The following is a 16,191-nucleotide window of genomic DNA, read 5'->3' as shown; positions in this document are numbered from 1 at the left end:
TTGTCTACAGTTTATACATTCATTTATTTATATAATGTTGTAAAACAATACGGGGACAACTGATTTTTAAACAATTTCATACAATATTATAATAATTTTTAGTGGTATTAGAGTAAAAAATATCATGAATATGTAATATATGCACTGTAAAAAATTACTGTGATTTTAACGGTAAAAAAAAACGGTAAAAAGGCTATGGTGAAAAACTGTTAATTCGTACTATATTCAGTGAATAACTGTGATAGATCTAACCGTACATTTAATTTAATTTTACAGTAAAAGGTTTTTGGAAGTGAAAAAGTCGTAAAATTTACAGTGAAAAAAAAAACGTAAATTGATCGGTAAATTAACATTATATCGGATTATGAAATACGTTTTTTTTTACTGTAAATTTAACTTGAGTCTGTAAAATCTAAAATGTTGCTACCGTATTTTTTACGGTAAATTTCTGGCAACCACAGCTGCCCCGGTTTTTTTTACTGTAAATTTAACAGAATTTTTAGGTTATACATGTGTGTGCGCATTGGAATCTTCACTGATAGAACTCTGAGCCGAACTGGACATTCCGCAGAGTTCCAGTGTTTCCAGGGCGATGGGGAAGTAGAGGAGAGCATCCATCTTCCCGCTTCCCCCTCAGGACTGGGTAAGATGGAATGCACCTGTCCGTCTCCTAGGCAACCATTTACCTAAGAGAGGCGGAAACGGCATCGATCTCAATGAATCAGGCCCTGCGGATACACACATGCCGTTACACTGAGACGTATAGACCTATAATGGACAATAAACAGAGGGTGCAGGAACTGTAAAACATCTCCACAGTCAGGCCTTACGCCGTTCAATGATTTCAAGCATTTAAAGGATAAAATGCCTCGAAAATTGACGTTAAAAAAAATGGACCTTTGAATCTCCAGTGATATTCAGCTGCATAGTCACGTGTTTAGTGATAGCTGGGAGCACATGTAGCCTACATAAATATGTATATGTGATGTAAATAAATGATGCTGTTAAAACCGTGGCTAGTTGTCCCACTTTCTATTTCCATATTTCCAAGGATTGTGTATTTTTGAAAGGCAGACAAGAGTTAAAAAGCTAATGGACATCTTAATTCCCAAACGCACACTGAACACTGACTATAGCTACTGAGAATATCATTTAAGCACTTCTGACAACTAGAGTCTCCCCTTCATAAAATGCTTTAAATGTTGCGTGTCAAAAAATTTATTTTATGTAACAGAACATAACCTGCTTAATGTAAAGACTAAATGCCAAAGGCGACTGAGAACACAAGCTAGAGTCGGCTACAGGACAACATTTCATTTACTGTAGTGTATGTCCAATGCTGTGTCCCAATTCGCATACTATCCATCCTAAATATTATTCAAAATTAGAATTAGTGTGTCTCAAATCGTAGTATGTTGAAATGAGCACTCCAGATACCCGGATGGTCTACTTTTTTCCGAAGTGCAGATCACCTGTGGTGAAGAGATGAGTCCCACCGTAGGACCCAAGCAATCTGATGTGCTGATGAGCAGCACGTTTTATGGCTTTAGTGCCTGGTTACAAATCAGACAAATTCACTTTATTATATAAAAATGTTTTGAACTACATTATAATGACCATTAATGTCTTTTAACGTGTATGTTTCATATGATATACTATATGAAACATATAAGTAGTATGTAACCAAAGCTATAGATTGTGAAATTAAACATTTCTCGTTCTTAGTGTTTTTTTAATTCGCTTACATATACAATTCAATTACTATACAATAGCTGTCTGTCTTTCTGTGTGTATAGGCCTACGTGAAAAGCGCTATACAAATAAATATATTACTTGATGGGAGTTATCCCACTTATGGTGGGACTCATCTCTTCACCACAGCACCTGCACACTCTGGCTAATATTGCCCACAACCCATTGCGCGATTCGATTAGAACTACAAACAAGAGTAAAAGTTTTTCTTTTTTTAAAAAACTACAAACATGGCGGATGTGCGAGTCCGGCTATAGAGGTTTAGATAAAGGGGTTTGAGTGATTTAAGGCTATCAGTATCTAACCTGACGAAAATATATTTATTCGTGGTTATCAACATTAGGCTATATTGAATCTGCAACAGCACTGAACTTTAATAAAGATACGTTTGGTCATTAACTTTTAAATGCATCATTATGCAAACATATGAGGAGAGTCTCCGCATAAAAGACCAACGACTGGCAGCTCAATGTGCTACTATATTATTTCTCTCCGAAACTGTCGGAAATTAAACTAAATTGAATGTGGAGGACTTTGACAATGAATGACAGTTTAAATGGTGACAGGATGCACGTAACTAAGCGACAGAGCTGTCCGTTAAAGACGAAGTAGTAAAGCTTGTCTACTCTTATGATACACCCTCAAAAGTATGTACTTTTTCTTCAGAAAACCTGAAGTCTACATACTTTTAGGGCATACGCATAGTATAGGTAGGCGAATTGGGCCTCAGCACAAGTGTTGTGCACAGCTAGTGGATAATATTTCAGTGTGGCTTTACTGACATCTAGTGGTGAAATTGTGAAACTGTCTCAAAACTTGAGGCGGATGTCCAGTAGATGACTGTTTAAACCAGACTGTAAAAAAATAAAAATAATGTTGAACATCAAAATATATCATAATATCTGATTTATTGTCATCAGAAGAAATTAAGTTTGTCCAGATAATGCTGACATAAAGCACTGTGTACTGTTTAGTACCATGCTACTGAATGATTAGGTAATGTAAACCAGAGACTATTTATTATGTGTAAACTCAACCCTCGGTGTTACAATATATTCGGTTCCATGTGGTATATTTGGTACCACTGGGTGGCGCATACATGAATATTCATAGATTACCCAGTTGTGGGCGTGTCCTTGAGGCAACAACCAAAGGAATGGAGATGGAAATATTAATGCACTCTCCTGAAATCGCAAGTTGTTTAATGGAATATTTATTTCGAAAAGATAATAAAGTTTTTATGTTAATCATAAATGAGAGAATAACCTACGGTGCTAGTCTAGGCTACAATTTAATTGGACTCTTTGATGTGTTTGGCCTTTTTTGTGTGGCTTTAAAATTAATTTGAATTGTTACTTGTGCTACCTATAGTCACTCGGTGATAGTACTGCAGATCAGAGTGTCGACAACAGTATGACTAAATAATAAATTTACAATAACTGCCGATTATTCTGTTTTATCCTTAATTTCTTGCCCATTTTGTAGATAGTCCCACATGCACAATTAACTAAATGCTATACTACGTAAGAAAAATATCCTTAATATTGTAATCATTATAAATAACATTGCAATACATAATTTATTATAAACAAGTGCATAAACTTTTGATGAATGCTTTGTTCCGATGACACATTCTTAATATACTTTTTTTTTTTTTTTTTTTTAATTGCGAGTTTATGCCTCCTAACTCTGACTTTCCCCCTCAGAACTGCAATATTGCGAGTTATAAAGTCAGAATTGAGAGATATAAATTCGCAATTGTCAGAAAATGTCAGAACTGTGAGCTGACTTCCCCCCTCACAGTTGGACTTTATAATCCGCAATTGCGAGTTTAAATCTCACAATTCTGAGAAAATAAGTAAGAGTTGCGAGAAAAAAAGTTGCATTAAACAAGTTGCGATTGCAATAATATTTTCAGTTCGTTGACACGCACACAACTGGGGAAATTAATGGATATTATTTACTCATGCGCCACCAGCGGAACCAAATATCTCAGGGGCCGAATATATTGTAACACCGGACGTGACTGTCCTATTTCACTCCTTTCTGTCACCGTGACTGACTCGGTGTCTCGACAAAAAAGAAAATAGCAATCAGCGATCACGAAGAACAAAGAACAACAAGAAGGTTCTTTTAAAAAAAAAAGAAAGAAGGTTGTTTCTGAACAGACAGCAGATCTTCGTGATTATCTTGGCTGTTCATTTTTGAAACCGTATCCAGGAAGTGAAATAAAGGTTAGATTGCTGGAGCTCAAATAAAGAAAATGGATTCACGATCTGTGGAAGAACTTTCTTGCGCTTTACACAGTGAGAAACTCGATTTCTTCTGTGTGGAGGACAAACAGCCTGCATGTTTAATGTGCAGAGATTCACAGAAACACGACAATCACACATTCAGACCCATCAGTGAAGTGGTTCCGTCATACAAGGTAGGACAAACGTCTCGATTCATATGTAAAGAACAATAAATAGTCAGATATCATCACACTCATGCACTCAGTTTCTCTCTCTTAATGTTCTATAATTTTACTCAACATATATGAACATATCAGTGTATTCTCTATAGGCCTATATTGTTTTTTTTGTGTTGACTTCTAGAAGGAGCTCAGTTCGGCACTGAAATCCTCACGGATGAAGCTGAAACACAGCGAAGACATTAAAGAAAAGTGTGTGGAAACTGTTCAGCACATCAAGGTGAGGAAACATAATCAATGGTCAAATAATCAACAATCCCAACACAAAGATTATCACTGATGTACGTTACTACTACTAGTAAGAGTTTGAACACACCTACTCTTTCTTTATTTTGCTTATCCACATTTAAGAGTAATAGTAAAGTCATCGATTATGAAATAATAGAAATGGAAGGATGGGAATGATGTAGTGAGCAAAAAAAAGTCAAAATCATATAGTTAATCTTTTAAGTCACCCCCTTTTGCCAGCTCTGCTCACTCTGGACGGTCTCTCAAACATCTCCATGGTTTGTAAAGACATTCAAACCCTTTAGATAAAAAAAAATCATGCGAAAAATAAATAAATTGTGGCCAGACGTTTGGCTGGTGGTGTGGTGGATGTGATGTGTGTTGATTCAGACGATTTAAGTGATTGTGATTTGATTTCAGTCGCAAGCTGAGCGCACGGAGCGGCAGATTAAACAGGAGTTTAAGAAGCTTCATCGTTTTCTCAGAGATGAAGAAGAAGCTACAATCAATGCACTGAGGGAGGAAGAGGAGCAGAAGAACCAGATGATGACAGAGAAGCTGGAGGAGATGGATAGACACATCTCCGATCTTTCACACACAATCCAAGACATGGAGGAGATGATGACAGCCAATGATATCTGCTTTTTAAAGGTCTTATTTCAGATTATTGATGGCTTGATGGATTGATGATTGATGATTTATTGAGTTTTTGATGATAAATTGTGTGTTTGTTCTGCAGAAGTTTCCAGTTCCAATGGAAAGGTGAGTGATCTGCTCCTTTCTCTGGTTCTGAACTGAAACACACACACACACCCTGTTTACACTGTTTAAAAATTTAGTAATCAAACATAACATCTGCATAACCAAACATTTTCAAAAATGTTTAAACATGTATTAATCCTCTACCAACAGTATGTGAAAGTGCAACAAAGTGTCCTTGTAAATTGTTAAAGTCTCCTTGTAGTCAATAATTGTATCCCTTAAAACTCATCTTTGATCACAAATGGCATATTTAAACGTTTTATTTCTTCATGCCTTAAAATAGCTTGAATGTAACTCTACTCCCTTGCCTCATTTAGTAAACGTGTTTCTATGAATATGTAAATGAGCCCCGCAGTAGAAACAGTAGATTTACAAGGTAGAAACAAGGTAGTTTGTGACGTCAGAAACACCAGCGATTTTAAACCGTGTTTTTGAGACTGTCTTTGATTCACTGCAGTTTTAAGGATAAAATACTCAGCAATGATGTTGACTTATGATTTTGCACATGGTTTGTCTTAAAGCATATTAAAAACACCACTTAGATATATAAACAACATTAAAAACTTAATTTTCACCACGGGGGACTTTAACAAAAACTATTATACACTTTACTATTCAGCCTGTAGGCGGCAATCTTAAGCAGCACTTAATAATATGAGATAAATCCTTTGCTAAAAAAACTTAGCTCCTGAAATAGACTTCTACTGATAATAATTCAGATTATGTATGCTGAATCTATTTTTCAGAAATTACTGTGTGGTGAATTCTTCCTTTAAAGATAATTTTTCTGTGTTCCCTTTCGATTTCGGTTCACTCGACATTGCGTCAGACTCTAAGAAACTCCTTTCACAGAGACACACTGAAGCCTGATTGAATAACACTATTTCACTGGAAAAGGACAATGGCGTTTAAGCGTGTGAAATAGCGCCGCTGGGGTTTTTCGGTCAATACAGAAAAAGCCAGCTTTAGCCCACTTGTGGGCATTTCTTTCCTGGGAGTGAGTCTCATTTCCATTTCCATGCAAGCCCACTTATTAGCGATGTGCTCGCAGGCCATAATGAATTCACTTGCAATGTTCACTTTGAAATGCTTTAAAAAAAAAAAACAACTCTGGCTGATGGCCGTGTCCTGTTTCTTGCTTGACACGTGGGCATGCAGGGCATCCTAGTGATAGGGCTGGGTATCGTTCAAAAAATTTCGATACCAATACCGATACCGATACCTTGATTTCGATACCGGTTCCTGAACGATACTTTTTTCGATACCAATTTTATGAAATCCATTTTAACAAGATTACATAACACATTACCTCAGAAAAACTTTGTTTTTATTTTTTCAGTTTGACTCATGCTCCTTAGCCAGTGCACAAAAGGAACAAAATATTCCTTATACATATACATAAGGAACAACATTTTTTTATAAAGAGCTCATGCACACCAAAGCTGAATTTGTTTGATCAAATATACAGTAAAACTTGTAATATTGTGGAATAGTATTACAATTTAAAATCTTATTTGAATATATTTCAGAATGTAATTTATTCCTGTGATGTCAAAGCTGAATTTTCAAAATCATTACTTCAGTGTCACAGGATCCTTCAGAAACATGAAAACAGTTTTTGGAAACTATGATAAATTTTTTCATGATTCTTTGATGAATAGAAATTTCAAAAGAACATAATTTATTTGAAACAGAAATCTTTTGTAACATTACACATGTTTAAGGTCATTTTTGATCACTTTAATGCATCCTTACTGAAAAAAAATTCTGACCAACCAACACATTTTTGAAGGGCAGTGTAGGCCTACATTCAGTAGGTCATTATTGCAATATAAACACTGTCAGAGTGATCAACAAGGTATCTCTTCATTTAGGCCTACCAGTCAAAGACGGAGCAATTTTCTGCTCTTATGTTTACTCCATGCACTGTCAAGGGCTTCATCATATCTGTCGCGGTACCGTCTTTGCAGCAATTATTTTACCGCAAATGCATCGCGCGCTGTTGGCATCGAGCCTGAAGAAATGTAGCCACACTTTTGATCGACTTTTCCACATCTTTAGAGTATTGTGAGTGTGTGTGCTCGCGTTTCATTGAGTATGTGCGCGAGTTTGTGTGTGTGTGCTCGCGTCTCAGTCATATGAGAATGTGCATGGACAGTTTGTGCGCGCGCGCGTCTCATATGAATGTGCGAGGAGAGTTCCGCGCGTCTCGTGTGTAGAGATCACGTGTATGTGCGCGAGCGACTTTAGGCGTGTCGTTGTGCATTTCATATGTATTTGTTTGAGCACTGACGTTGACGAGTTAACCCCTTAGGTATCGAAATCTGGTACCGAAAAACAAGTCATTTTTCGATACTCGATACTACCGAGGCAATTCGGTCGGTACCTAAAAAGTATCGAACTCGGTACCCAGCCCTACCTAGTGACTTGTAAATGCCTGGATGCTATAGCCCCTTGTAAAGACATAATTATGTATGAACAGGGTGTAACGATAGGAAAGGTTGTTAAACTGTTCTGACGGATGCATCAAGCACGGGCTGGGGAGCCCTTTCCAATGGCAGACCGACTTTCAGTGTCTGGGCGAACACAGAGAGCGTGGCACATATGGTGTCTAGAAAACAGAGCAGTTCAACTAGCTCTTGATTGCTTTTACAATCAAGTTTGCCACCAACATGTTCTCATATGCTCAGACAATAAATAGGGCTGTGGTTGCTTACAAAAATCCTCAATGAGGGATCAAATTGCATCCCCTGCTGAAGGTCGACATCCTCTTCTTGGTTACAGCCACTCCTCTTGTTTCGACTACCAAAACACGTGAACATCTGATCAGACATAAGTCTTCAACATATGTCTCAATGTAAGAACACAAGTCTTCAACGCCTTCACCGGGCAGAGCCCATGGGGCTGCACATCAACCTCAGACTCACAGGACAGTTAATTGGGTCCAAGTCATGTTGCCTACTCCAGGAAACGAAAAGCTTCCACTTAAGGTCATACAACTGCCTCATAGAAGGGGATCTAGAGCTAAAGATGGTGTTGATAATCTCAGCCAAGAGGCCAGAACACATCTATGTGCCCTGTTCAGAGGCCACACCCACAAATTACACAAATCCGCACGAGTGTGCCAAATCATGGCTTGGGCCTGAGACAGCAGGTCCGGCCTGAGGGGAATCGTCCACGGAGGGCCCACTACAGACCGACCAGATCTGCATGGGGCAAGAATCTTAAGAAAAGTTTTCTGATGACTCCGCTGCAAAAATCTCTACTGTAGGTTCACTCATAGTCCAAGGCTCCTCAAATTCAGAATCTCGACGCCCTGGAGCCGCAACAGGGCCAGAGCCGTGTCCATACACTTTGAAAAAGTTTGAGGAGCAGCCAGTCAGAATGGAAGAACCCAATATTGGTAAGCTTTGCCCCGAAGGTGAACCTGAGGAACTTCCTGTGCCTCTTCACAATCTGAATCTGAAAATACGCATTCTTCAGATCGATAGTCATGAACCAATCTCCAGCGAGAGATTCAGAAGACGCAAGTCCAAAATTGGATGCAAACCACCATTCTTTTTTGGGACCAGATCATTTTGGCTGTAGAACCCTGACTCCATCCAGGAGGAGGGCACTTCTATAGCCCCTTCTTTCAGAAGCGATAAAATCTCTTGACCCAACGTCAAGATCACCTTAAAGAGCACAGTTATGAGAAGAACCCCGCCAAAAGGAGGCGGCCCTTTTCGCAATTGGATGGTGTAAACATGCTGAACAGTTTGCAGTACACAGTGCGAGATACCCTGCCACACCGACAAATAATCTGCCTGGGGCGTTACCGTCCTTCACCTGGACAAAACCCTACAGGACTGGCCCTCTGGCCTTGTTCGTCTCAATTTGCGGGTACCAAGGCACTGCGGGGACCACTGACTCTCCCACTGCGGAGAGTCAGTGTTGTCTGCACAAACAGAAAGGACATGTAGATTGACCCCTCTGGTAATTTTCAACAGACTGAGGGGCACCAAAACATCTTAGTGGCAGGAGACCTCTCTAAAACAGGGAGCAATCCGATCGAGCAAGCCAACCACAACAGCGGAGGCTTTGGATGCCATCATAAATGGGCTCTGCAAGGCCTTAGCTGTCGAACTCAAATTTATCTGATTGTGCTGTCGCGAGCGACCCACTGGGTGAGATCTAGGGCCCCAATCTTTACGAGAGGGCTCCATAGGCAACGGTTCACTCTGCTGCCCCTCATAAGGGCGTTGTAGAGAACTCGAGTGCGAACAAGCTCTTTGTGTCGGTTGTCCGGACTCTCTGGCCCTGTGTGGAATAAGCTGGCAAAATGCCACACACTGCTGTTTAGCAGCCAAAACTTATCCACCACAGTAGTGACAGCTTCCCCAAACAGGCCTTCTTGTGACACAGGAACATCTAAAAGGAAGGTTTTATCCCTCTCTTTAATGTCAGTAAGAGTCAGCTAAAAATGGTGCTCCACTGCCACCATTCCCGTCATGGAACGACCTATTGCTCAGGCTTGGTAGCCCTAAGCGCCAAGTCAGTAGCCAACCTGAGATCCTTAACTCCCTCAGCATTTAAGCCATTACCCTCATTCAGCTCCTTAAGCACATTCTCTCATGACGCTTTTCCACTACATGGTATGGCTCACTTTTGGGGGATTTCCCCACTGTGTACAGTACCTAGTACCTGGTTCTTTTTTAGTACCACCTCAGTTTAGGTTCCAAGTGAGCTGTACTGATACTAAAATGTGACGTGTAAACACTGCAGATCACTGATTGGTCAGAGAGAATCTTCATCACCATCGCAGTATAATTTGTTTGCGCAACGTTTTTAAACGACTTGCTTTAAACGAACTCCACTTGAAAAAAGAAATGGCTTTATCGTGATTAGTAGATGAGGTGGCGGTGCAAATATAATGATCAGTCTATAATCCCACCCACTTTGAAGCGGTGCTAAACTGCAGTGGAAAAGTAAATCAACCTGAGCCGTGTCATGCCAAGTCGTACCACACCGTAAAAAAACGCCTTTAATAGGTTTAGAGCACTGCCATCGTATGGAGGGCTGCTCCTGCCTGACCAGCAGCCATGCACGATTTTCCTACTAATGAGGAAGTGACCCTACACGGCTCATCACCACCGCAAGCACACAGCTTGTGCTGCGCCTCAACAACCGCAGAACTGGGACAGCAGGGGTTGAACTAATGCCCTTCTTTCCTTAGAAAGAAAGTGAGCTTAGAGCACAACACTTTCAAACGCAAACCAACACAATGGCGACTGGCCGTTTAGCGCCGCTTAAGCGTGCTGAAGACCCAGGCATTGCATGCACATGTCATGTTGTCTCCTGTGATGAATCTGCCACACGAATCAACACATTTTCGGAAACTCGCCGGGTCTGCTTCAGAGGAGCAGAGGTGTAAAGTCCAGGGGTCAGAAAGTAAAAGTCCTGCGATATGTTTATTCCACCCATGAACTCAGCCAGCTGATTTCACTAATTATTTAGATCTCGTGGCTAAAAAACTTTTTACTTTCTGAACCTGGACTTTACACCTCTGCAGAGGAGTGGTGACACCTAATGCCAGGGACACATTTAATGACTAGCTGAAAAATTATAAGACTGAACTGAATACACTTAGAGACTTTTCAACGCCGACTTGACGCAACTGTCTCTGACTCGGTGCATTTGGGCATGATCAGTCGTAAGTATCAAATTACATTCATAATCGGCCTTACAGTCGTTAAGTGGGTCCCTGGCTTAAAATGGACAGCTGAGAACACAAGAAAAGCTTTCTGACAGGCAACAGATACAACGCTTCCTGAAGGAATAAAAATCTGAAGTGAGATGACACGTGTACACTCCTATGAGGCATACATGACCCATTCATTAGAGGCGGTGTAAGCACCAGTGAATTAGTGTGATGGTATAGGGACTTCAGACAATTGTCACACTGTGGGTGTTCCCACAGTGTCAGCGACGCAGCGTTGAGTGAACCTATGAAAGGGAACTTTTGGCCCCTCTAGTGGCAGTAATCATAAAATGCAGATTAATGTCTTTTTTTTTTCTCCCACAAGAGGTCAGCAGAGACACTCAATGACTGAATGCAAGATATATTATTGGTTTTATCTAGAATTGGACTGGAATGAGGTTTTTTTTCCCCATTTTTGTGAAACAATATAAAAAATAAGTAATAGAAATTTAGAGTTAAATAGAATAAAAATCTCTAAGTATATATACCTCCTCTCGAGCTGATTAGACTTTTTTAACGTGCTCCTCCTGAACTTTGTTTATAAAACATAATTTGTCGCTTGAATTCTGCAATCTCTCAAGATGCAGACATGTAAGAGGCTGACAAATAGCTGAACATATACTAGTTTAATTTGTGACACTTAGCCTACATTTTAAAACCTTTATTTGAATTTGGCAACATTTTTATTTTTAAATCTTAATTTGAATATGGCAACATGATACCTCGTTCTACAATATTTATATCACTGACAGACTCCTCCCCGATCAGCCAATCACTGTGCGCATATTTAGTAAGCGTGCTGACATCATCCATAGTAATGAGGTCGACCCTCTTAGCTTAAGAGTTCTTTCTATTCCTTAGTAAAAGTTGGTCTCAGCAGCTTTGTGAATACTTTTCATTTAGAACTCTTATTGGTAAGATAAAATGTTTTGTGAGTACGGCCCCTGATTCCTGAATGTTCTTCCAGAGACCAGAGTTCAGAGCCGGATCCACAGATGGCGTCTGGATCTTTGATTCATGTCCCACATCACTTGGGAAACCTGCCGTTCAGAGTGTGGAAGAAGATGCAGGACATCGTCCAAAACAGTGAGTCTGGAAAAGATCTGTGCTGTTACAGACACTGGAAAATCACACATATGGGGGAGATTTAAAGATCTCTGATGTGTTTTATCAATAGATTTCATAATTCATAATAATCTGTACGGTTCACACTTCGTTATATGAACATCATAATCAAAGCACCTTTTTGATTGTGTCTCATCAGCTCCTGTGATTCTGGATCCAAACACGGCTCATCCATGTCTCATCCTGTCTGATGATCTGACTAGAGTGAAACAGGGTGGGAACAAACAACTGCTTCCTGATAATCCAGAGAGATTTGACCTCTTTCCTTGTGTTCTGGGTTCAGAGGGTTTTAACTCAGGAACACAGTGCTGGGATGTGGAGGTTAAAAAGAGTTCACGTTGGAGACTTGGAATAACTACAGCGTCAAACCAGAGGAAGGGAGGTGATTTCTTTAACACTGATGTCTGGAGTGTGCAGTACGGACTGGTTGAAGAGTCTGGTTATCTTGTTAAACAGAAGCTTGATCGTGTGAGAGTTGATCTGGACTATGACAGAGGAATGGTGTCATTTTCTGATCCTGTATCTAACACATATCTACACTCAATCACCACCACCTTCAATGACACAGTCTATCCGTTCTTTTATAGTTTTTTCCCTCTGAGGATCTTATCGTCAGATAGTCAGTAAACGTCACCTCTGGCTGTAGGTTTGGATCGACCTGCTTTTATCTTTTACAGTCATCATGTTTCCAGTATTTAATCCATATAACATGAGTAAGAGTGCTGTTGATCTGAATATCAGTACGGCTGTGATTGGGCCGCAGGGGATCACATGACTGATATCCTGCACTACAGCAACACTGACAATGTCATATTGCTTTTTTACAACAGATCAATAAACAAGAAGTTAATATCAAGTAACTTTTTCTGACAGAATATGACCAGATATTTTGTTCTAAATAAAGCAGGATAAAACAAACCATGAGTCCCGCCTACAACAACTGAGATGAATGAATTAAATACACCAAAACCAATTCGCATCAGGGCGTGCAGTCCATATAAGCTGCGAATGCTCTGCATACCAAAGCCATTCTTGGACTTGCTAATTAATATTAACACTATAAATGTCTGTAAATTCCCTTGTTTGAGGTGTACCATAAAACTTACATGATAGAATTTTGGTAATACATATGTAACTGTTGGGTAAGCGGATCCACAGCAGTTTTGGCGCCTACACTGTTTATGTATCGTCACCGTTGTCCCGCGTTCTCATTGGTTTTCTGGCATGTGCGCAGGGAAAGCTGTCCGCGAATCGCTCGCCTAAGAGAAGAAATGTGCTGCTCCTGCCAGATCTCCATCAATGAAAATCACATTATATTTGATACAAAACTAACTAGACTAAATCAAATGAAAAAACAGTCATAACTGAAACTATTTTCATAGCATTTAATTTTCTCCATTGGGAAATTTATTTTTTACGAAAACGTATAAACCGTTAAAGACAGACCTCTACCGTAACTATCCGAGGTTGTTAATCGATAGTATGTGCGTTTGTTAGAGTCATCAATTTGCATCATTTCAACTTATTTTTTAATGAATACTTAATTTTATTTATTATTCTCATATTATTTATAATAGGCTACTTGTATTTACTATATTATACTTATTATTATTAATTCTCAATTTTAAAAAAATGTGTCTGGCATACATTTAAATTGACAACTGGCATTGTGTTTCTTATTTGTTCAGATAGTGTCCTAAACTGATGCCGTTTAATGGTTTCTGCGATGCTAATGGGACCTAGCGGAAATACAAAAATACAGCATATTTTGCTAACGCTCCTTTTTTTGCGTCACGCCTCCCCAACACAACCATCTCAATCACAGCTCTTACGGTGCTTGTGAAGGCATGTCTCAGGTAAATGTCGGCTATTTCAATAAAAGGTCCAACATATTAGGAATACTTAAGCTGTGTTGCTATGTGTCACGAGAGTCAGCAATTGAGTAGCTAACACTGTCTAGAGCGAACGCGAGCTATTCTCATTATTAACCCATCCAATGTGTCTGAACCAAGCACATTTTGTGGACATTTTTTTTTTAACCAGAGTCACAAAAGCTCTTCAGTTCCACCAAAAAAAACCTACTAAAAACAATACATACTCCTTTTGTCAACTGACTCTTTAAACCACTTTCTTATATGCGTGGCGTTTTGCTTGATAAACGTTGTTGCATATCACCGCCAAAAATTAGATTTTGAGATTGTGTGCAATGCGCAGATGTGCAAAGGAATTACGAATGACATAAACCTACGGTACTGTATGTAATTTTAATAAACACAACTACTTCTAACACAAAAATGTAAATAATGAAATGTCTGCCTGCTGGAGACTTGCAATTGGCTGTTGTATTTGAATAGTTAATGAGGCAGGTCTATGCAAGAGGTGCTGTTTTGGGGATGTTTTAATAGTCATTTATAAATATATTTGTTTTAAGTTCCGTTTTGTGTAATGAATGCATTAAAGCATTAAATATGATTTTTCTGTTAAAAGATAATGTGTTTTAAATACAATTTAAACGGTAATTTAATATAAAAAATAATTTAAATATACCGTTGTAGAGATTAGTGTTCCTGTGAGCTAAAGGCTGATGAATCTCGATGAGGGTATTCTCATTTTTAACTCCTATTGAATTGACTTGATTTCCTTTACATCAAAGCAGAATCAAGAATATTATAATATTGTAGTTTTTTTTTTTTTTTTTTGACACTGAGCCTTAAATTCCCCTTATTAAAACAACACATTTTTAGCTTAACTGTTCAATTTAGACCCGTTCAGCGAGTACATTACCTTTAAAAAAACTGAGTAGCGATCAACATCGTTTCCTAGCTGTTGCGATGCCTATTTTTACAGGGGAAAATGTCACGAGAATCAGCCATGGTCGAATATTATATCAGAATTAAATAAGAAGGAAGTTAGGTCTATTATTTTATGAATTCATCTCATTATAATGATCGGGTGATGGTGCTAAACGCCATGATCATTGTCCTAAAAAGCTGCTTGAAGAGGAGAGTTAAAGATACTACAAAGACAATACAATACATACAAAAATAAATGCAAAAATGTACATTGATGTGTTTATTCTTGATGCGAGTTTTTAATGGTTTATAATTAGTTTAATGATTATGTACTCAAATTAGGTTAATCATGGAAAACCTTTTTTTTTTTCTTTTTTTTTTGCATTAATATGACATAAATTAAACTACAAAGGTGGCACGGAGGTATAATTCCAAACTAAAGTTACTATGACTTATTTATTTCTAAAGTAAGCACAAGTAGGATAAAGAGTGATTGATTTTAGACACAGCAACAGAGTCGTTTCCTGTGTTGGAGTCCACTAGAATACTTCAATAGCCGTTTCCATCTAAAGTTGCGAATTTAACTTATGCGCAAAATTGAAATATCGCATAAAACATTTGTAAATAAAGCACCATTTCCATCCAGTGAGTCGAAGAAAACAAAACCGTCACTTTCTGATAAACTGGCGCTAAATATCACCAAGAAAAGTAGGAGAAGCCACTGTATATAATAATTTTCGTATGTAATAAATTACTTGTGCCTAAACGCGGTCCTGTTATCTTGCTTTCGGAGGCGGATGCCTGCTGTTTGGGAATGCAGTCATGTAAAGGCCCTGATATACTTCAAGTGAAATCGTAGCGAAACATGTGATGTAATTTCGAACAAAATCAGGCCAAAACAAACTTTGTTTGGAGTTTGTTTTGGGAGTTCGAAGCACTTTCAGGAAAAGTTTGCTATGGCTGGTGAACACCTTTGTGCTCCCATTGGTCTGTGGCAATGATGTAATAGGTGGGTGTGGCTCTGAGGCTCCGCCTTCTTTGATGTAGAAATCTTCTCCAGTTAATTTCTCTTGTTCAGTCCGTCGAGGTCAGACACTCGCGAGTGAAAACATGAACACTGGAGAGATGCTTTATAGTAGAAAATGAAGTTGTAATTCTGATGAAACAACACTGACACTGTTTTCATGTTTAATACTGTAAAGCTGCTTGATTTTAAGCAATCTATTGTATAAAGTGCTGTATAAATAAACGTGACGTGACTTTACTAGAGTGTCGAATTGCAGAGCTCGTGCAAACATAACCACTTTGACGACAGACTT

The 16,191-nt window shown here is 38.8% G+C and overlaps 1 protein-coding gene across 1 annotated transcript; it reads left to right on the top strand.

The window, feature by feature from the left end:
- The first annotated feature begins 2,882 nt into the window (after window positions 1-2,882).
- Window positions 2,883-12,936, top strand: LOC311277401 (nuclear factor 7, ovary-like). The gene is made up of 6 exons (XM_084387704.1): window positions 2,883-4,180; window positions 4,350-4,445; window positions 4,874-5,104; window positions 5,193-5,215; window positions 11,923-12,041; window positions 12,220-12,936. The coding sequence occupies exons 1-6, from the start codon at window positions 4,016-4,018 to the stop codon at window positions 12,705-12,707; spliced, it is 1,122 nt and encodes a 373-aa protein (XP_084243830.1). The 5' UTR covers window positions 2,883-4,015; the 3' UTR covers window positions 12,708-12,936.
- The last annotated feature ends 3,255 nt before the right edge of the window (window positions 12,937-16,191 follow it).

Source organism: Rutilus rutilus (genome assembly GCF_951802725.1).
Source record: "Rutilus rutilus genome assembly, chromosome: 1".
Taxonomy (NCBI): domain Eukaryota; kingdom Metazoa; phylum Chordata; class Actinopteri; order Cypriniformes; family Leuciscidae; genus Rutilus; species Rutilus rutilus.
This window is presented reverse-complemented; position numbering and strand designations above follow the sequence as displayed.

What these genes read in the sequence shown, in the direction of transcription:
- LOC311277401 (XM_084387704.1), top strand. Translation starts at nt 4,016, where the DNA reads ATGGATTCACGATCTGTGGAAGAACTTTCTTGCGCTTTACACAGTGAG. An exon ending in AAGTGGTTCCGTCATACAAG is followed by an intron (nt 4,181 to 4,349) that starts GTAGGACAAACG and finishes GTTGACTTCTAG; the next exon opens with AAGGAGCTCAGTTCGGCACT. An exon ending in AAACTGTTCAGCACATCAAG is followed by an intron (nt 4,446 to 4,873) that starts GTGAGGAAACAT and finishes ATTTGATTTCAG; the next exon opens with TCGCAAGCTGAGCGCACGGA.